This window comes from Myxocyprinus asiaticus, chromosome 3 (genome assembly GCF_019703515.2).
Source record: "Myxocyprinus asiaticus isolate MX2 ecotype Aquarium Trade chromosome 3, UBuf_Myxa_2, whole genome shotgun sequence".
NCBI lineage: Eukaryota > Metazoa > Chordata > Actinopteri > Cypriniformes > Catostomidae > Myxocyprinus > Myxocyprinus asiaticus.
The window spans coordinates 26,233,865-26,257,751 of record NC_059346.1 but is presented as its reverse complement, the minus strand read 5'-3'; the positions used below and the strand labels follow the sequence as shown (position 1 = coordinate 26,257,751).

The 23,887-nt window shown below is 38.4% G+C and overlaps 1 protein-coding gene across 8 annotated transcripts in view; it reads right to left on the bottom strand.

Annotated features, from left to right (window-relative positions):
• The window catches only part of LOC127422146 (protein SCAI-like), a 48,932-nt gene that overhangs the window by 19,726 nt on the left and 5,319 nt on the right, over positions 1-23,887 (bottom strand). For 6 of the 8 annotated variants that reach the window (XM_051665505.1, XM_051665515.1, XM_051665526.1 and 3 more), the window contains one exon: positions 14,908-15,022. In XM_051665505.1, the coding sequence (XP_051521465.1) occupies positions 14,908-15,022 (115 nt within the window). The remainder of the gene's footprint in view (positions 1-14,907; positions 15,023-23,887) is intronic. The other 2 variants (XM_051665519.1, XM_051665495.1) reach the window with 1 other exon arrangement.

The window sequence follows — 23,887 nt, the reverse complement described above, 5'->3', positions numbered from 1 at the left end:
GGCTGGTGTCAGAAAGTGAGAGTGGGTGAGAGTGTTTGGGCAGGGCTGTGTTGAGTCATAGTGCCGGCGATGTGAAGGAATTTGATGAGCTATGGCAATCAGCTGGAGCTTTTGTTTTTGCCTCCTCCAACTCCCAACTCTCTCTCTCTCTCAGTATTCCTTTCCCATCCTTTTCCCTGTACCCTCTCAAAAAACCTCTAGGCCCTATTGTTATCATTAGAGGGTTGCTATGACAACAGAGGCAGGGACTACGAATGGGAGAGGGGTTATGAATGCAGCAGGTATATGCACAGGTCCTCATTTACAAGCACACATGCTACACACAATTACAGTAAAGATGATATATCCTTTATGAACCCTTAAGGGTCATTAATAACGGAAAGGTAAGGAGAAAATATATCTACCTTAAAAAAAGGAATCATGTCCAGTAGGGGTGTAACGGTACATGTATTCATCCTGAACCGTCAAGGTACTAATGTCACGGTTCGGAGCACGCAGTCAGGCGAAGAATACATCTGAGTCAGTCATAGGCGATCCAGAAGGGGGCGTGCGTGGTAATGCAACACTGTTTGCTAACCGCCACAACAGGAAAAAGAGCACAAGAAGAAGAGACCATCTATGCACCAACTCAAAACAAGAATGGCTTTTCCTAATGCACAAATTTAATTTTTCATTATTCTATTTATTTTGTACTTTTATAACACAAGAGATGCTTTTCAGTTTTGTAGCTGATTGTGACCAAATACCTTTTCTTTTTATCAAACCTATGAAAAACATATGGCCTATGCAAAAGTGCATCCTGATTACTGCTTAGTGCTTAATACACTAAAGGAGGCTGTACTGTACCAACTACCTCAGGGGGTACTAAATGCCGCTAGGTGGAACAAACTGTTATTTGCACTACTGTCTGTTCAAAATAAATGAAAAGAAACCTAGCATTTGGGATTTGTTGCTTTTTCCTGTTGTACCGAATTCGTATCGAACCGTGACCCCAAAACCGAGGTACGTACCGAACAGTGACTTCTGTGTACCGTTACACCCCTAATGTCCAGGCATAACCTTGACAAAGCAACGCACAAACAGACTTATAAAACAGAACATACACACAATGTACCATGCAATAAACCACCAGTTCACAGACACGCCTCCATTCATTCATGCAGGTTGCATTTAAACCCGGTGTAGTAGCTCGTGCACACAAATGATTTGGAACTGTATAGCTTCCATTCATTCAACAAGCATTCATCACACACACTCTGTTAGGTTACAGAGATGGAGTTGTGAGATTTATTGTTCACCCTGATGCCCTTGTGGGCTGCGAAAGACAAGGTCAGGAAGGAGATAGGTGCTGTCATTAGGCAGGGCTTTAATTTTATTCCATGCACCATTAATTTCCCATCCTCTCTGACAGCATTAATACCCACAAGACAGATTCAGTGGCAGAGCACAGCCACGGACAGACCTGTAAATTAGGGACGGCAGGATAGGAGGGAGAAAGGATGGGGTCTGTGTACAGATTGGGCCAGAACTGGTGTAGCTGAGGAGCAACAAAATAATATTCTGTCTGTTTAATATGGCTGAGATATCTTGTACTCCACTGTTTTGATTGTAACATTTTAAATAGAATCTAGTTCCAGGGCTCTATTTTTGTGGGTGCTCAAAGCGCAGCACTACAACTGTGTATAACATCTTATCCAATTTTTGTGAGAGAGCTAATTCTAAGCACAATTTTTGTGTCAGCGCAAGTGGCCGTTGGTGGGAGTGTTTGCGCTTTCTGTGGGTGTATGCGCAAAAACTCTGTGTATTTTATGTAAATAAAGTGTCTCAAAGGACAATTTGCTATTTTCTTGAGAAATAGGTCATTGCGCTAAGACGTTTCAAAAGCATGTCTTATCTCAGCGCAAAGTCCAAACTTTGTTCCTGCAGTTGCAGTTTGGAAATTCCACCAGCAGATGGTAATAACGTTCATGTCCAAACTCTAAAAATATAGTGGAACATCAAATCACTGTTGTAGCCGTTTTATGAAACAAATATTTATGAGATTGGTTGTAAACTATATTTAAGTCATGGTTTATTTTTCAATTATTATTATTATTATTATTACTATGTATATACTGTATATTACAATTGTATTTATGATCTAATTTGTATTGATATTTTTTTGCCTGTTGTCGTAGTGATTTTTAAGTCACTGCAAAAGGAGGAAGAAGTTGGAGACAGTAAAATGTTTGGATTTGGTATGATTTCTTTTGACCACCTTCTTATTATGATTATATTTTTGCTTCATTTGGAGTGTAATTTGAATTAAGAAATATTTTTGATTAATGTTTTTTTAATGTTTTAATACAATTTTTGTTTTATTTTTTTAGAAAAATCGACCGGTAGAAGAGAAGTGCATTCCGATACAATCACTGTTAATACTATCTATGATTTGTGTGTCAGTAGATGAAAATAATTAATAATACTTACAATCTCTATAGTTTAATAAAGCATAAATCCAAATCCTGACAAGAACCAAATTTACCATGCATATAAAAGGAGCGTGTCACTGTCATAAAAATATGCCTTACATTTGTTACAGGGATGTAGTAAATGCACAAAAGAACGTAAGTCCATATTTCTATTCCTCTAATTCATTGCATACAGCCCAATTACAATAACCAACTTCTTATGAATGTGCTGTCTTTGTTTATATCACTGGTGATAGACAGGGATTGGACTATATAATAGGATGCAGACGGTGCCGGAGAAGAACTTCAGAATTAAATTGCACTTGACCCAGCCCATTAGCGCTTTGCACATGCAATTTTGCCAAACCCACTTGCGCCTAGACTTGGCGCATGCTTGCACAAAAATACCAAAACTTCATGGTCATGCCCATTGACTTTGCATGTGTGAATTATGGAATAGTGCTGCGCTTAGCACTAGTGCTCTTAAAATAGGTCCCCATGGCTTCTAATCTGATTGGCCAAGATGCATACCAAGAGTGCTGCTGTTATATTAAGTGTAACAGCACTGGGACACTTCGCAGTCTGTATCACTCCACTTGTCTATGTTTGCGGCCTTCTAGATCCAGAAAGATTGTCAGATGGGGTGTTGCTTGGTGATATGCAAAGGTTGATTCTGGTTTGGTTAGTTTTGTACTATTTTCATTAGCGGCACAAAAATAACTAGCTATATTGTGTCTAAAATGTAAGTTACTCGATATTAAAGCTGAAGTGTTTATTTTCTATGCCACTTGCACAGCTTTCCCGAATACTCCCCCTGTCTGCCATCACAGGTGCTGTGTCGGGCTGCTCAAACATACAGAGAAATATTTTGATAGCGCCACAGAGACACAGTGTTTACAGTTTTGGAGGAAATTAGTCACAGCTGTTTTGATATTCAGTACAACTCTAGCTTGTGTGATATTGCTTAAATATGGCTATTCCAGAAAGGGGCTACAATGTCAGTTTAACTTGGGAAAGTCTAGTAACACTACAAAAGCAATTTATCGCTAATGTATTCAATTCTGCGAAAAAAATGCTAAGTAAACTTACATAATTTGTTTATAATTTGAAATTCACTCTATAATGAACAATGTATGTTGGTTGTAAAGATTCAAATATGAAAACATCAAGTCAGCATAACCATCTCTTTATCGAATCAAGCTTAATCAGTAAAGAGATACCAAAGGCTGCTGAATGTGGCCCAATTCAGATGTTTTCACTCGGATGTGCTACAGATCAGTTAATTGGATAACAGTGTGAACAGCCACAAGCGCACTGAATTTGACATTTTCAATCCGATCTGAGCCACTTTCATAATTAGAAATAAATCAGATATGTATCTGATGTTTTTCCAGTGTGCCTTCAGTATGAACAGCCACGTCGGATTTAATGGTTTTTTACATTAATATAACTAATTTGTCATTTGTGTGCTCGATTTACCCTGTATATAGCCCTATTATGGATTAAAATATTTCATTGTGATTCATAACTTTTCTAGTTAACACATGAATTTATTTTTTCAGAAAATAAAATAAAACATTAGGCTTCAAGAGTTGGGTTCAGCAATTCGTTTGGATTATAGTAGTAAAATATGTGTATGAAAAGACACAGAGATCGATTTGTAACAGTGCTCTTAATCATGTCACTCAGAAAAGAAAAAGGCACAGAAAACACAGTTGCGATATAGCTCAAACTTTATCAAAACACAAATGCAAGCAACTCAATGCAGACTCTTCTTACCCTTCATATTTGTCATAAATAAATGCTGTTTTTCCTGCTGCCCTTTGATTTTATGGTGTGTTTCACAAGTAAAATTACATTGTTGAGCCTCAATGGGAATTAAATTCTAAACTGACATGGCATCTGCAGGTTTTCCTCCATTTGCTGATAGATTATTAAAATGCATAAAAAATGGCTAATTATTATTTTATTTATAATTTACACATATTATAATCATGAACATGGTTTGTTATATGTATTTTAATGGAGTGTTGCGCAAGCGGGTCAATTTAGGAGCACAAAATCAGATTTGTGCCACATTCAGATTCAGTGTGAACAGCCAAAGAGGTGAGACAAAGCGAGAGATATCAAGTAGGGAAAGTATTGCTTAAGGAAATGAGACCAATTAATAATAGCCATTTCATTACTCAACTCTTCAGGGTGTTGCTAAGCATCAAATACAAAAGTAGGCCACTACTGGTTAGACAGCCTAATTAGCATGGAGAAACAGGGCATGGGGCGTTGCCTAATAACAAGCATCTAGCCCCACAAGTTGACACTGCATTTGCTCTAGACACATGCTATCATTGGGGTATGAAATTAATAGGTCCTACATGCATATTTGTTTACTGGTAAGCAGCATCATATGAAATCATTCATACAAGAGCAATAAAAAACTAAACTTAATGCCTGGGCTAGTGCTACAATGCTATTGCTGACATCTACTAAAAAAGCTATTGAGAGGTTGTAACATTTTTGTTTTAGTATTAGCTGATATCTACCTTTTGGCAGTGCAGTTCACAGACTGAAAATATCCCAAAGAGTTTTGTGGCTTTTATTCCATGTGTGTTCGTTTTCGGGGCAAAATAAACTTTAAGCAGGTGTACACATTTACAATTTACAGTCTTTCTCTTCCAGGAAAATCTCATCTTGTAAGGTTTGTTCAAATCCTTAACCCTAAAAATAAGCAACAGATCTATTGATGTTTGTCTTGGCAAACACTACTAGATACATTGCAGCAGGGTTACTTTTCAAATGTGCTAACCTTCAGAACCTCACATACTAGAAATTCAGCACAGAGACAATACAGCTATTTACAATTTATTGTGAAGTAATATGATTCTTACATTTCATACTGCCAAGTTTTTTGTTTTCCAAAAATGAGACTTTTTGTTTTGAAGGATTTGATAAGGATGCGGAATTTTTGGGCCGATAATTTACAGCTCATTGTGGCTGACACCGATAAAGGATCAATTTGAACCTTTTGAACAAGCTGCCAACGAATTAATTAAAAACTACTCACCTGAAACAAAACAGGTGTCGCTTAAAATACAGAAATCTGGACCAACTCAAAGGTACACTCAGTAATTTTTCCTCATTAAAAAAATGTAACTCCAAAAGACATGAATTGTAATTTTGCAATATATGTAGGAAATCATGACAAAAATGAAGACTCCAGTCATATCAGTAACCTTATAAAAGCTGTTTATTCTACATGGAGAGGGTCCACAAAAGGGGACTGCCATGTTAGAATCACATGACTAGATGAATGCTGCTCGCTTAATCTCAGTAACCGTCCTGTTATTTGACACTTTCACTCATTGATTAAAATAATCACGGCTGACTGTGAATGCTAAATTTCTACAATGGCATCTGAAACTGAAAACTATTGATTTTTGATGATGCTGCATCCAAGCCGCTAGGTGTCAGTGTAAATCCAAGATGACACAAAGACAAAAGTTACTGAGTGTAACTGCTGCCATTTAAGGTTTGGTGGATGTAAAGTGAACCAGAAGTGTGACTATATTACAGATGTATGCTGATGATTTGAATGAGAAACAAAATATGTTATACTTGCATAAATTGTAGCATGTCCATTTATATGAGTATTTATTGTAATCCTTGTATCGTGTATATTTATGAGCATTTATGGCAATCCTGATGAATCGCCAAGTTATACAGAGGGAGAATAACAAACTTCAAAAAGATGTAACAATGATTTAAACCAAAATGAGACTGTGACAAGGAGGAGAGTGTGGCCGGGCTGTGATGATGCACAGCCAGCGCTGATGCACAGCCAGCGCTGAATCAGCTGATCAGCGGGAGAGCGAGATAAAGGGGAGCCGGAGGCACCAGTTTGAGAGAGAGAGAGAGAGAGAGAGAAAGAGAGAGATGCATGCGGCCACGTTGCATGTGTGTCTGTGTTTGTTTATGTTTGTTTTAAGTTAAGTTTGACATTAAAACTTTATGTTTACTGTTCAGCCGGTTCCCACCTCCTCCTTGCCCATCCTTGAACTGTTACAGAGACAATAAATTAACAGCAATGATCCCATTTAAAACTAGTACAAAAACAATGTAACACAGAGCATAGATCTTGAAATAATCTTTAATGAGCAATGTGAAATTTTTTTTTGTAATAGATTTAGTCTCTAGACAAAATTTTACTTTACAATTTGTCAATCTTTCATCATGTTATATTCATTAATTTTAGTCAGTTTTACTGACTAAAATAGCATATCATTTTAGTCAACAAAAATCATCTTTAATTTGATGATAATGCGCAAAATGACTACAAAATGTGTCAAACTGTACCAGACTTTATTCAAATATTCAAACATTTAGAAAAAATTATAAACATTTTCTTAATATAAACATGTTTCAAACGTATAAAAGAAAGGCTGCATACAAAATACTGTACAACTGCCCTTGATGTATAAACCTGTGCTCCTGAAATATAACATATAATGAATATTCTGAAGTATTAGCTACATTTTAGAAGTTAGCCTTCTGTATTCTTAATTCTTCATGCTTTGGAGGTATGCTTTAGAATTAGGGGTGTAACAGTACATGTATTCGTCCCGAACCATCACGGCACTGATGTCACAGTTCGGTGCATGCAGTCAGACGAAGAATACATCCGAGTCAGTCACAGGCAATCCACTCCAATCCAGAAGGGGGCACGCGCGGTAATGTAACACTGTTTGCTAACCGCCACAACAGGAAAAAGAGCACAAGAAGAACAGACCATCTATGCACCAACCCAAAACAAGAATGGCTTCTCCTAATGCACAAGTTTTATTTTTCATTATTGTATTTATTTTGTACTTTTATAACACAAGGGATGCTTTTCAGTTTTGTAGCTGATTGTGACCAAATACCTTTTGTTTCTTATCAACCCTACAAAAAAATATGGCCTATGCAAGAGTGCATTCTGATTACTGCTTAGTGCTTAATACACTAAAGGAGGCTGTACTGTACCAACTACCTCAGGGGGGACTAAATGCCACTAGGTGGAACAAACTGTAATTTGCACTACTGTCTGTTCAAAATAAATGAAAAGAAACCTAGCATTTGGGATTTGTTGCTTTTTCCTGTTGTACCGAACTCGTATCGAACCATAACCCCAAAACTGAGGTACGTACCGAACCGTGACTTCTGTGTACCGTTACACCCCTATTTAGAATTATTATTTTCTGTGTTTATCCAGTTTAAGATACTGCATTGCGAATGGTGTGCTTTTTCCGGAAACACCGTTTTCACAAGGCAAGTTCCCTTTCAAGTCGGTCATTTCAATGCTGCGTCGCTGACGCTTTGGGGTTATCTATACAGGTGTAACTAATCTCTGAAACTCTTTAAAATCTGGCCAGTTTTAATTGGCAGATAGCGCTTTGTGCTCTGGCGATCGCTTACATCCTACCTTTGCCGTTGAACATCAGACGTGTGGAATTTCCTCCTGTGGGACAGCGGATGGACGAAACGCCTTCGCTGCTTTCTTTGCCTCACAGTGAACTGATTATTCTATGGCCCATGGGCCTCAACGGTAAGTATCCTTTGAATTATTGGAATTTCATTGGAGTTTTCTGTAGTGTGTAACATAAGCGCTACAGCCTGATTGCGTTTGTGTGTATTAGGGCAGGGCAATATTTCAAAAAATATTTTAGCCATAATCGCCTTAAAAATATTGCGATATCCGATTACATTGGCAATCCCCCTGCCGAGGGTCGGTGAATTTTTTTTGCTTTATTGATTTTGCTTTAAAAAATTAATTCATGTATTGAAACACGAACAACAAAAGACATTTCTAAAATCAAACTGAACTTGAAACAAAACAAAAAATCTTATTTAACCATCTCCCCAAATCCAAACATTTACCGTCTTCAACAGCTCCATTTGCCATCACACAAGCATCCGTCAACGACAACAGATGGAAAATTACTAATAGGCTACAGATTAAGTTCTTAAGATTAAGAACTAAAGACAATTATAAATGTAAAGACAATATTAATCATAATAAATAAGCCTAATAAATTCCCTTGTGTTCCCAAAATAATGCTGCCAAATGTGTGTTCTTATCGAATTTGTGTTTGTATTGCGTTTTGGTAATACAGTTAATGCTGCCAAAAAAAATTAAATAGTACTAAATTTTAGGTTCAAGGTAAACGTGTCTTGTATTATTTTATGATTTAATCACTTTGTCTGTGTCTTTGTTTCTTTAATACAAAGATATTACTGAACCTGCAGAGTTACGTTCACAATGCATGCCAACCGTGTGGAAATAAAGCGAACTAAACTCAGAGCACCTCCCGAGATGATCTGAGATCATTTGCAGCATTCTCATAGACGACATTATTCTTGCAAACAGTTTTCAGATGAAGCAGAGAAAAAAAAAGAGTGAAAACTCTTTACATGCGCTTGTTCCACGAGACAGGCTTGCGCTGCATGCCGACATGCTTGTGTTCCACATGACAGGCTCGTGCTGCACGCATCTAACAAACAGCGAATCAGGCAGATATTGTTGATCATCGTCTGTTCGCAATCAGTATCGGGATTACATCGTCCTATCGCCCAGCTCTAGTGTGTATTTGTTTACTGTTCACAAGCGTAAAAGAGCTGTTTGCTTAACTATGTCTTTATAAAGATGCTGTTTTGTAAATGTTTCCAAAAGCACATGAAAACAAGCAAATTTCCCTCTGTCTGGTAGGCCGAGAACTGTTTTACATAAAGCGGTGCTCATTGAGGCTGATTGTGTTCACTGTAAATGCATGAATCTCAAGACACTTTGCTCTCAACTCGGTTTTCGTTCTGAAAGTCGAAGCCGGTCCCCTCTCTTCCCGCCATACTCCTTCTTCGGCTTCCGAGGAACAGCACGAGGGAGGCACGTGAGGACGGGAAATAAAGCACAGAGATTTGAGGAGGATTTTCTCTGTCTCAGCCCTTCGTGCCTCCCCCCTCCACATCAGATGTCTTTGCCCATTCAGCACAAGTGCTGTGATTGCCTGGGCCGGTATTTCAGAGCTCCATTGGCTGGGCAGACCCCACGCTGACAGCGCTCGCCATGTTTGATTGCGTTTTTGATAAAAGGAGCATAAAACTCTAAATGCTTTACTCTCGGCTCGGTTTTCGTTCTGAAAGCCGAAGCCGGTCCCCTCCTCTCCCCTCCCGCCATACTCCTTCTGTGGCTCCCTAGAGACCACACGAGGGAGGCGCGTGAGGACGGGATATAGAGCACGGTCACTCCAGTGTGACTACTGTGAATGAGACCCCTTCAGTGCTAGCCCAGATCGAAGGTGCCCCATCATTCATGGCGACATGGTCACTTACGTCTTGTGGTATCACGGCGCTGTCTAGCTGCGTTGACCATTTGGAAAATGCCCACGTTCTACCAGATGGGCATGGCACTCTGTCAAGTATCCAGACTCACAGTGGACACGTTGGATGCTTTGAACACGGTCTGAGTAGCCTTGTGCAATGGTCTCCCAGCCTTTGGTACCTGAATAGGTGCTAAAACAACCTGACACATAAATTGTCTGGAACTACTGCTGTATTTCTAGCATTAATGGCTTTCTGGCCAGCCGTCCAGGGTTTTTCAGGTTCTAATCAGAACCAACAACAAGGCAGTTGTGGGTTACATAAATCACCAAGGGTGTTCTATCATGCCCTTTGATGAACTTGGCATATCAGCTTCTCCTCTGGTGTGAGAAACATCTCCTATCTATACGTGCAACACACGTTCCGGATCACCAGAACCGCGGCGCAGATTTGCAAGGATAATCAGTTCGGGGAAGCAGAAATAGACCTATTTGCATCCCTGGGGACAACGCATTGTCGCCTATGGTATTTCCTGACTCATGCTCCTCTGCACCTGGATGCTCTAGCCCACAAATGGCCAGCGGGACGCAAGTATGCATTCCCTCCCATCCACTTACTTCGCCAAGTATTGTGCAAAATCCGGGAGGACGAGGAAACTGTACTGCTATTTGTGCTGGAATGGCCCAACTGCCTGTGGTTTCCACAGATAATAGAGCTCTTGAATGCCCCTCTGTGGAGGATTCCTCTGAGTTCCTCGGAAGCCGCAGAAGGAGTATGGCAGGAGGAGAGAGGACTGGCTTCGGCTTTCAGAACGAAAACCGAGCCAAGAGCAAAGTGTCTTGAGTTTCATGCCGCTTTACATAAAACGGCGCTCGTGCCCGCCAGACAGAGGAAAATGTGCTTGTTTTCATGTGCTTGTGGAAACATTTCATTCCCCAAAGCATCAGCGACGCAGCATTGAAAGGACCGACTTGAAAGGGAATGATAAGGTTACGACTGTAACCACGGTTCCCTGAAAGGAGGGAATGAAATGCTGCATGAGCTGGCCGCGCTACTGAATCTTCGCTACAAGGGCCAAGTATCGCTCTGTACCTTTCAGTAGAATATTCTGAGGAGACTGTATATACGGCAAATGATACACATGGGGAGGCAGAGCACAAAGCGCTATCTGCCAATTAAAATTGCCAAGATTTTAAAGAGTTTCAGAGAATGGTTACTCCTGCGGAAATAACACCAAACCGTCAGCAAAGCAGAATTTAATTCCCTCCTTTCAGGGAACCATGGTTACAGTCTTAACCTTATCGTTACGCAATGCAATTTACACTTATTATGACTAGCGTGTAACTTAGTTCAAGTTCACCTGTTCTTTGGCCTAATTGTCTGTGTAAATGTAAGTGGTAATATTGCATATATGTTGTGGACATTAATCATATATAAATAGGATGAGTCTAAGTGAGGTAATAAACCCTTTTTAATGTGGTTAATTTTAGGGATGCACCGATACCACTTTTTCTCTTCCGATCTGATTCCGATATCGGAAATCTCAGTATTGGCCGATACTGATCCCAAGCCGATACCAGTGTTGTTTTTTTTGCATAATCAGTTTAGAATATCTTTACATTATTGTGTGGAACTAATTGGGACTTGCAACTTGCATTAGATCTCTTTTTTGTTCAATTTAGTTGTAAGACATCAGTCCACTTTTCATTCACACAGTTATTTTTTGGAACCCATTCAACTTAAATATTGTTATAAATTGTAAACAAATACTAATGATGACAATAATAATAATAATAAATTGTTATTAATATTATTATTATTGACTATTATTGATTTGAATTTTAAATACAACAGTAATATATTTAAATCCTGCACTTTTTAAACCCTCACCCTCACCTTTCTAAACTCTCCAGGAATTCCTGTATGTGTCTGTTTGTAGGCGAGTTCACAGTAGTTTAATTTGCTTCTTATTCAAATTCTGGTAAAATGCACCTCCGGTGCCACTCTAAATGCATATTATAAGTGAACTGAACTATTGAGTATCTACATCTGAGATGCTGTTCTTGAGTAGCGCTCAAATATTGCGTACTGCTATGAAGGCTAAAAATAGCCACGAGTGTATCACCAGCCTGTGCTTGAGTTTGTGTCAACAAAGCAGCACCATTCACTAATGCGCTGGCGCTGCGCAAACTATACAGATGTTTCTCTAGATTGCAACATTAATATCTTGCAGTATTATTTTTTCTCGTCACATTTTCGTCAACAATATTCTTTAATAAAATTGTTTAATTATCGTCATAATGGTCACACACACTGTTCGTGTGCACGCATACTGACACTTGAAACTGTGTGAAAAGGAGAAAAGCCACTAGCCGTCAAAGATTTTCTATCACACGCAAATAAACCGTAGCAAATTCTCAGCAAAAATTTCAACAGAAATTCCTCTGTTGCCGCAATAATAATATTTAGATTTTCCCAGTTATCGGCCAACAATATATCGGCCATTGATGTATTGTGCACCCCTAATATTTGACAGTATTCTATAACAGTTAATGGGTGAAAAAGTATTTTCCTTAAAACTTCAGCAATCGATAATGATTTGCTACAATTCTGCTTAGACTATATAAAATCACTGCAATATTAAACATTAGAAGCCATGTCCAATCTTACACCAAAGTATCAATATGAATCAACATACTTCCCAGTATCAAGGGTTTCCCAGAAAAAGTATGATTGATTAGTGGCACACTGACCTGAAAGTCTACAACCAAGCTCTGCCCTATGAATTTCATTTATGCACAATAAACCAGCACCATGAATATCTGAATGCCACAACATTTGGGTTACCCTATGAACAAACCCCCTGGATTGCAGGAGTCTCAGTTACTTATGTAATAAAAATTTAAGAAACACACATCTTGCAAATAAGAATGGGACCTGAACAAAAAGGTTAGAGTGGAAGAAAAGGGTACAGATGGTGAAGATGAGAAAGAAAGAGAGAGAAAATAATGGGGGAAGAGAGAGAAAACACTAAAAGAGAGTGAGATAGAGCCCACAGCTACTGACATACTTGTCCTATAAATAGTAGAATCTAAAAATGACTGATTAACTCAAAAGCAAACTACTGGCCACTGAGAAATGGTGATAAACACAGAGTGACGTGATTCATTTTTTGAGAGTGTGTGTAATGCAGAGACAAATGCTGGCAGATATAAGGGGGTGGAAGAGGAGCACTGAAGATTCATTCAGATGTAAAAGCCAGCTCCTTTAAATCAGACACTGGAAAAAATACAGGGCTCTCAGCTCCCTATGGCTGAATAGGCAAACATCAACACATACATAAAGAGATGTTAGAACTGCCCTGGAATTAAGATCAGTCTTGGGTGATCCGATCATAAGTGGTCAGGTGATATAGATTGATGTTCACACATGGTAGGCACATGCACCTCAAATGTGTCTCCTGTGGCCACTTCAGATCAGATTTTTGAGGGAACGGTCTTAGATTTTGTGACTACGTACAGTAGATCACTTACTATGTCATTGTGTTGATAAAGTGCAAAATAAGTCTAAAATCAAAAGTGTAAAAAAATTGCTGCACCATTTCTCCCAGAAATACTTGAATTGTAATCTGCATAAATTGCCCAGGGTTAGAGTTTGTACAGTACAAATGTGGTTAAAGGAATATTCCAGGTTTATTACAAGTTAAGCTCAGTCGATAGAATTTGTGGCATAATGTTGATTACCACAAAAAATTATTTTGACTTGTCCGTCCTTTTCTTTATAAAAAAGCAAAAGTCGAGGTTACAATGAGGCACTTACAATGGAAGTGAATGGGGCCAATTTTTTGAGGGTTTAAAGGCAGAAATGTAAAGCTTGTAAAAGCACTTATACTAATTACTCTGTTATACCTCATGTATTATTTGAGCTGTAAAGCTGTTTAAATCATCATTTATACAGTAATTTTAGGGTTTGTTGACATTACATCGTTATCGCAACAAAGTTGTAAAATTGGCTATAACTTTACACAGAAAAGGTTAGTAAGCGATTTTATCGGGGCCTGGATAGCTCAGCCAGTATTGACGCTGACTACCACCCCTGGAGTCGCGAGTTGGAATCCAGGGTGTGCTGAGTGACTCCAGCCAAGTCTCCAAAGCAACCAAATTGGCCCGGTTGCTAGGGACGGTAGAGTCACATGAGGTAACCTCCTCGTGGTCGCGATCTCGCTCTCAACTGGGCACGTGGTAAGTTGTGCGTGGATCGCGGAGAGTAGCATGAGCCTCCACATGCTGGGGGTCTCCGCGGTGTCATGCACAACGAACCACATAATAAGATGCGCAGATTGACTCTCTCAGAAGCAGAGGCAACAGAGACTTGTCCTCCGCCACCCGGATTGAGGTGAGTAACCTCGCCACCACTAATTAGTGGGAATTTGGCATTCCAAATTGGGAGAAAAGGGGATCAAATAAAATAATACAAAAAAAAAAAACAAACAAAAAAACATTTTAAGTACGTGATTTTATCACACTAAAATCATGTTAACACGCATATTGTTTATGTCTTATGGCTATACTTTTGAAATAGTGAGTATTTTAACGTTTACAGATTGGCCCCATTCACTTTCATTGTAAGTGCCTCACTGGAACCCAGATTTTTGCTTTTTTCAAGAAAAGGGGCAAGTCAAACATTTTTTTTGTGGTAATCAAAATTATGCCACAAATGCTGTTGATTGAGCTTAACTTGTATTGAACACAGAATATTCCTTTAAATGCTTTTTTATCTATAGTACCTCCTAATGTGGTTTGAGTTTTCAGATCACAAAATGATTGACCCATTTTACACCTGTATTTGGTGCAGTCCACTTGTGATCAGATTGCTCCAAACACATCCTGTTAATATCAGGTGTAAAGGGGCTTAGAGAAAGCAAATACACCAACAAAAAAAAAAAGAGTTGTGAGCTGAAAGTAAGTTGTAAATTGAAAGTAAGAGTGTGAGCTGAGATCGGTTTACATAATGTCACAGCACGACTAGGGCCAGACAGCAATCTGGAAGGCAAACAAACCACAAACAAACAACAAATGCTCAGACACACATACACAGAAAAGAGACTGACCTCAAGCCATTGAAAAGCTGTTTGGACTTGTCCAGGAGATAGCAGAAGTCTGTGACGGTTTTCCTCTCACAGAGAGGGATATCATCCTCTGCCCCCACCCCTGTCATAGCAGCTGCTGGAAACAAACAGAAAAGTGAATTCAAAACAGACTGTCGGCAGAAGTTACGCAAAAAAGAGTCATTAGTGCAAACACGCTGTTCAAGCAGACATCAGTGGCGGGGGCAATTTTATGAATCACAGTTGAACAGCATGCCACAGAAATCTGAACTGATATATTGTGGGTATAAGAATCTACAGCACTGACGTGGGCAGATGTTGAATCAGCTTTGACAAAAACTGACTAATTCCACCTCCGAACCAACTGACAAACTCTGTCAAATTTGTGTTGGTTAGAGTTGGAATAAAGGTTTCACCAAGGTATTCAAAATAATCTATTTATCTGCCTCTGGAAACCTTCATGTACATGAATACCACAAGATACATTTAGCACGAAGCTTTCTTTAAAGGTGCACTCAGTAATTCTTTGTTTATGTTTTTATGGCCGATATGACAGTGGTATTGGACTTTACATGGACAACTAGTGAAGTGGATGCAGCATCATGCAACAGCAAGTTTTTTGTTAAGGATGCCATTGTTTTACACAACCGAAACTGTTCAATAACAGGGAGGTTACTGAGATAAATTCAGTATTATTTGGCTGGACTTGTGATCTCAACATGGCGAAATAAAACGCCATTCTCAATGTCATTGATATGACTGCAGTCTTCAGCTCATGTGTGTTATTTTCAACATATTGATCAAAAATGCAGTTATGTCCAAATGTTTTAGGTCAGTTGGGAAAAATGTTGTAAAGTGAGGATGTTTTCATATATAATGCCATGAATACTGGATGAGCATCTATAAGAGACTTTCCATCAGTTTCAGGACTCCTTGTTCTATTCCTATTCTATTTGCAAAAGGAATGTTTGGAAATCTAAAATTGATATTTCCTATTGACTTACTAAAGCAGAAGATATCAAATAACCATCTTAACTTGTTGTCTTGCGAAGGCCGTTGACAATTGTTTACATTCAGCACATGTGTACAGTATCGCTATATGAATTAATCTGGTCAGTGAATACACCATTTAAAAGATCTAAGGCTGCAGAGTCCTTACCTTGTTTGTGTTATGGCAATGTAGAGTTTGATCAAACAATGATGACAAATGTTTATGTGAAACATTCATGTGTCTACAGCTTTTGCACAGTACAGTATATTATAAATTTCTTAAGATGTAACACATTTTTTTAAATTAAATTACTTTAAAATCAATATGAAATTGGTATTTGCAACCCATTTTCCTTCCATAATTCCAACATATTTCCCAGTGAAAAGGAATTTTCAATCGAGAACCAACTATTCTTCTTTGGATGGATAATAGGATATCTCAAGGCCAAAAAACAAGCTCATGGTTTCAAGCATGCATAATGTACAGTCAGCCGGTCTTCATCGCAAATAACCCAGGATGATGAGATCAGGATCTGGTATCACCCAAAAGGGGTTTATTTGCGTTAATGACGTGTTGTACATTGTCTCACTTATTATTGCCCTTAGAAAACAAGACGAACACTGTGACAATAGACTTACTGAGCACTTTATTTGGAACACTATGGTCTTAATAAAGTGCCCTACATGGTCTTCTGCTGTTGTAGCCCATCCGCCTCAAGGTTCGATGTGTTGTGCATTCTGAGATGCTATTCTACACACTACAGTTGTACAAAGTGGTTATCTGAGTTACCGTAGCCTTTCTGTCAGCTCAAACCAGTCTGGCTATTCTCCGTTGACCTCTCTCATCAAGAGGGTGTTTCCGTCCGCAAAACTGCCACTCACTGGATGTTTTTTGTTTTTGGCACCATTCTGAGTAAACTCTAGAGACTGTTGTATGTGAAAATCCCAGGAGATCAGCAGTTACAGAAATTATAAAAACCAGCCTGTCTGGCACCGACAATCACGCCAGACGGGCTGCAGGTTATTTAACAATAAAACCAGTAGGTAGAAAACCTAGGAAGACAGTCAAATATACTGTTTAGTGGTCATTATACAAAATATTTGACCACTCAATGTCTCGACTGACCAAAAGCTGTGTCATAAAGGCCTATAACGATGGTATATAGTCTACTCTGCAAATTAATCTGTTTTCACATGAAAGGCAGTAAAATATAAAGTTACATACACTGGTGGCCAAATGTTTGGAATAATGTGCAGATTTTGCTGTTTCGGAAGGAAATTGGTACTTTAATTCACCAAAGTGGCATTCAACTGATCACAAAATATAATCAGGACATCACTGATGTAAATAACAGCACCATCACTATTTGAAAAAAGTCATTTTTGATCAAATCTAGACAGGCCCCATTTCCAGCAGCCATCATCCCAACACCGTATCCTTGAGTAATCATGCTAAATTGCTAATTTGGTACTAGAAAATCACTTGCCATTATAATCAAACACAGTTGAAAGCTATTTGGTTCATTAAATGACACTTAACATTGTGTTTGTATTTGAGTTGCCACAGTATGCAACAGACTGGTATGTCTTAAGGTCAATATTAGGTCAAAAATGGAAGAAAAGAAACAACTTTCTCTAGAAACTCAATCAATCATTGTTTTGAGGAATGAAGGCTATACAATGCTTGAAATTACCAAAAAAATGAATATTTCATACAAAAGGTGAACACTACAGTCTTCAAAGACAATGGACAACTGGCTCTAACAAGGACAGAAAGAGATGGCCCAAATGTACAACTAAACAAGCGGATAAGTACATCAGAGTCTCTAGTTTGAGAAATAGACACCTCACATGTCCTCAGCTGACAGCTTCTTTGAATTCTACCCGCTCAACACCAGTTTCATGTACAACAGTAAAGAAAAGACTCAGGGGTGCAGACTTTATGGGAAGAATTGCAAAGAAAAATCCACTTTTGAAACAGAAAAACAAAAAGAAAAGGTTAGAGTTTGCAAATAAAAATTGGACAATAGATAATTGGAAAAGAGTGCTATTGAGCTTTTGTGGGATCAGCTAGACTGTAAGGCGTGTGAGAAGTGCCCGATAAGGCAGCCACATATATGGCAAGTGCTTATGTATTTGTGTGAGACTATGTGGTGTCAACCAAACAACACCACACATTTGTCTCTCTGTGGTGGCAGGAGATGAAATCGTGTCAGAGTGAGGATGTGTGCCGCTCTTCTGGTTACACAGAGAGGAGTTGGGGGTTGTGTGTGTTTGTCAGTGGGGTGGATTGGGGGTGTTAAGGGGGGGAGAGAGAAAGCATTTGAAAATGGCAAAGAGGAAAGCAAGAAAGGACAGAAGAGAGAGTTTGACAGAAAAAGTAGGATGGTATGTAAACACATACCTAGGGCTGAATGTGTAATGCTACTGCTTGGATCAGATGTTAAATCACACCAGCTGAGAGTGGGGAAAGGAGAGAGAGGGGGAGAGATCCACACATGACAATGCACACTGATAAAAATATATAATAAAGATGTAAAGCACAAAATTACAGAGAGCTTTGTAAAACAACTGGAAACTCAGAAGAGCAATTTGATTTATTTATAAACTGCTTAGAAACTACAATAGCCATAATTACTAAAAAATGTAGACATGGGTGAGGATCATCAACAAGTCGGTTAGATAACCGACTAGTCGATTAGTGAGGCAAGTGATTTTAGCAATATTTTTAATTGCATTAAATGGGATGAATTAAGAGATGCAACTCCTTGTTAGGTCTTAACCTCGCCTTCAACAAATACAATTAGTATACTGTAGGACTTTAAATTGCCTGCTGTGAACAGTGTTCTCATTTTTATGCATAATCAGTAGGTCTTTATTTTTTATGAAGACTACAATTATAATAATAATTATAATTAATAATTGTATTTATTTATCACACATTATACATTTGCACATATACAGTGAAATTCTTTTTTTCACATATCCCAGCTAAGCTGGGGTCAGTATGCAGGGTCAGCCATGATATGGTGCCCCTGGAGCAGATAGGGCCCAACAGTGGCATCTTGGCATTGTTGGGGCTTGAACCCCCAACCTTCTGAGCAGTAACCCAGAGCCTTAACTGCTGAGCCACCACTGCCCAATTGTTTTGTGCAATAAAAGGTTATAGATTTTTAGCCTAAATAATTGTTTAATATACACTCACTGAGCACTTCATTAGGAACACCTGTACACCTACTTATTTTTGTGAATATCTAATCAGCCAATCTTGTGGCAGCAGTGCAATGCATAAAATCATGCAGATATGGGTCAAGAGCTTCAGTTCATGTTCACATCCCCCATCAGAATGGGGAAAAAACATGTTCTCAGTGATTTCGGCCATGGCATGATTGTTGGTGCCAGATGGGTTGGTTTGAGTATTTCTGTAACTGCTGATCTCCTGGGATTTTCACAAACAACTCTCTAGAGTTTACTCAGAATGGTGCCAAAAACAAAACATTTCCAGCGAGTGGCAGTTCTGTAGATGGAAACGCCTTGTTGATGAGTGAGGTCAACAGAGAATGGCCAGACTGGTTCGAGCTGACAAAAAGGCTATGGTAACTCAGATAACCTCTCTGTACAATTGTAGTGAGCAGAATAGCATCTCAGAATGCACAACACCTCCAAACTTGAGGCAGATGGGCTTCAACAGCAGAAGATCACGTTGGGAACTTTATTAGGACCATAGTGTTCCTAATAAAGTACTAAGTGAGTATATGTACACATGCAGATGGACTTCTTTAGTCATTGCTTCGTGTCACGCGTCATGAGAGTTGCGATTATAAGATATTATGTAAAGTTAAAACAGTTCAACTGTTCTATTCTGATCCATCTAGATGTTTATGAAATCAAGAATGCCTGTAGATGCAATGAAAGTGAATGATGACTGAGGCCAACATTCTGCCTAACTCCTTTTTTGTTCATGCCGACTTGAAACAACATGAGGGTGAATAAATGATGACAGAATTTTCATTTTGGGCTGTAATATCCCTTTAACAAAAATAAATGTCTCATTTACTTTTCATCAGCTTTACTGCACAATAGTTACGTACAGTATTCCCTCAAGAAATTTCCCATTCAGCTACTTTATCCTTGTGTTTTCCAGCCGTACAGCTTATCCAGTTTTCTGAATGAAGCCGCATGTCTTAATGTATGGAAAGCTCTAACTCCATCATGTTTCTGAAAATAAAAAGAACACTGGTATGTTGAAGGCCTGTTCTCACCAATAAGGGTGACTAATGTATGATGTATTGTGCTGACATTTGAAGACACTGCAGGGAGAAACATAATTTATTGCCTGAAACTGTGCACAATGTCCGCTTGTGTGCGTTTATGTGCGTGCATGCATGTAGTCAGGCCCGGTGGGCAGTAAGACAAACATTCAGCTGTCAGTCCAAGGTGGCTTGAATGGAAAAGACCTGGGCATGTCCATCATCCCTGCTCAGCCTCCATATGGCTCACCATGATCCACGTATGGACTGTTTCAGCCCACCTATCAAGTGCTGTCCACCAAAAAATATTTTTTGGATATATTTCGTCCAAACAAATTATCACAATTAAATAAAAAAATAATTACTATTTTAATTACTAGCTAAATAGTAGACAAGGCAGATTGACCAAAATCTTATATAAGAGTAATTTCATATTATGATTTTTGCTGGAAATTCAACATAAATGCTTTATATATTACAAAACCATTTAGTGAGGGCTATTTTTTAATAATCCAATTAATTAAATACTTTAACAAACAAAAAGGTATTTCATTTGGGGTTTTTAACTTGATGGAAGCAAACCAAAATATAATTTTTAAGCATTTTCAGCTCAAATTGAATGAAGTGCTCATTGAAAGCAGTTCTCTTCTAAGGTGCCAATATAACCCGAAAATACGCAGCAGGAAATGTGTTTGTAATTTAATCAGTAATTTATAGTAATGTAATAAATTCATTCAGTGTCACATATATGCATAATAGTGCAATGGTGCACTGTTGGTGTTTGAATGTAAGATGACAAATAAAAGAACACCTTGTGCACACATGTATTACAAGTATTTACGAGTCAGTACATAGCTGTGTCAAGTCCCAGGGATACACATTCATTACATAATGTCTGACTTTGAACACACTTGTTTTAAGGCATACAATGTATTTCATAGTGTTTTTTGCTGCTAGTCTTTGCATATTAAACAGAAATTTGTTGAATGGAAAAGCTATTGGTTGTACGCACTGTTTTACAGGTCATTCATTCAACTCTGCGGCGATTCTCAATTCGCCCTCTTTTTTTAGCATAAAGCAGATACTACAGAGAACAAATTCAAAACAAACTGCTTTCAATTTTTACAGTTTAATTTAAAGGTGCAGTACGTAAGATTCAGAAACCCGTTATTAATGACACCTGTGGCCGTTAAGTGAACTGCAGCCAGCTACCTGTTGCTCATGCTTGCGCACACACATCGACCAAAACAATCATGCTGAAAGATGAGGTAGCATAATTAAAATTATACAGTTATTATTGTTTTACTACAAACTTTGAGACTGTATTTTATATTTGACTCTCCAGTGCTGGAACAGGGCTAAAACAAAGTGTGGATATAATTCTGACTATGCAAGACTGTAGATTGAAGTAATCACTTTTCTTTGCATGATACCTTGACTGCATTTAAACGATAGCCTATGTCTGCATGATACATTGACTGCATTTAAACGATAGCCTATGTCGGCGTTAGCTAGCTAGCCAGCTTTATCAATAGCTGTTAGCTAAATTTGGTGGATGATGACTGTAGCTGTTTATAAAATAGACTGTACATTATAAATATGTTGACACAATTCAGTACTGATGTGATTCCATCACAACAGTCATTTTGATATATCGATGTCCTATTGTTTTATAATAATAGATGCATATATTTTCTGTATAACCAAGTTATGCTACACTAATGAATGGAGCTTTTTGCATTATCTTGAACATTGTCTAGCATTCATTTAATGTATTATTGTAGTTTACCTTGCTGAATAATTACAGATTAACATTGACATTAACCTGACTTTTAGTATAAAGAGAAGATTGTTGAAATTATTTGAAAGATATGAAGCAAGTTAGCTAAAATTACACAGATCGATCCTTATGGCACTGTATTTCACATGCTTTGCAATTATGTAAGCTTACCTGTCCAATTAGAAGAATGCCAATTCAGGGTCGGTTTTGATCCCCAAAATCGAACGAAGATCCCTCCAGGAATCAAATGCCCTGCCGATGTTCACTCTAGTTTTCGCTCGACCACGATCACGTTCCCGCTTAGCCAAACGGGATTCAGTAGATTTTTTTTTTTTTTGGCTTACTCTGAGTTTGCGTAGGAGTCGGTGCTGTGCTGCGAGCCGGATGTTTGCTGGATTCTATCTCTAAGATAACGTTACCTAGTGTTGCAGTTCGTTGTCGCTGTTGAATAGCGGAAGAGAAGCACTGAGGCATGGCTCCCGGGAACGTGCATAAACGTCACATCCTTTGGATTTTCCCGGCAAAAGCAACCCACTCCCTTCGCATGTAAATCAGTCTACAGGCTTTAATAGACAACCAAGGAAGTCCGGGAAGGGCTCTTTTTTTAAGTTGCATTACAAGCCGTTCACACATTGGCAAAAAAAGGCGAATATTACATGAAAAATTTTACATATTGCACCTTTAAAAAGGCATAAGCTTATGTTAGTTCTTACAACATTTTGCATTCACAAGTTTGTGTGTTCATATAACCTTGAGGGAACGGTAAATGGTTAAACTGGTTTGGCTAGCTGTCTGCAATAGAGGGTGTGGAGCGCAAAATTTGACACATGCTTCAAGTTCCCGGCTGGAATACATGAAGAGAGATAACACGTTAAGTGAATTTACACTAAGACAATGTAAAATAAAATGTCAAATAAATGTGGACATGGGGTGAAGGAGGATGCCAGAAGAATTGTCTCTGGGAGAGGTATGCAAGCCTTTATAAACACTAGTGGTGATCGCGAGATTAGAAGAACGTGCTCCTTCCGAACTTTCATTTAGAGGTTGAATAAAATCTTCACATTCTGTGTTCCTATTAAATAGTGTGATGTGGCATAGGCCATTGCCTAAGTTAAAGGAATAGTTCACTCAAAAAATGATAATTCACTCATCATTTACTTACCCTTATGCCTTATTATCTCAAACTCTTATGACTTATTTTCTTCTGCAGAACACAAACAAAGATATTTTAATAGATGTATGATGTATTTATATTCATACAATTCAAGTCAATAGGGTCCAAAACTATCAAGCTCCAAAAAGGACATAAAGGCAGCAAAAAGGTAATCCATATGACTCAAGTGGTTTAAATCTATGTCTTCTGAAGCAATGCGATCGGTTTTGGGCAAGAAACAGACCAAAGTTTAAGTCCTTATTTACTGATCTTAACATTAGCAAGTGTGTTTTGGCAAAATGTAATATTTTTCAGCTGAAAGGGTTGGTGTTAATGTGCTTTGTGTTGGTACAAACCAAGATGCTACTAAATGTACTTAAATGGTTAGTTCACCCAAAAAATGAAAATTCTCTCATTATTTACACATACTCACCCTCATGCCATCCCAGATGTGAATGACTTTCTTTCTTCTGCAGAACACAAACAAAGATTTTTAGAAGAATATCTCAGCTCTGTAGGTCCACACAATGCAAGTGAATGGTGATTAGGCCTTTGAAGCTCCAAAAAGGAGATAAATCAGCATAAACATAATCCATTAGACTCTAGTGGTTTAATCAATGTCTTCTTAAGCTATCCAGTTGGTTCTGGGTGAGAACAGACTAAAATAGAACTCCTTTTTCTTTGTACATCTTGACAGCAATCTCCTAGGCGATCATGATTTCAAGCTCAATTACACTTCCTATAGCGCCATCTAGCGCTCTGTCCAAGCGTTAAGCACTAGGAACTGTAATCAAGCTTGAAATCATGATC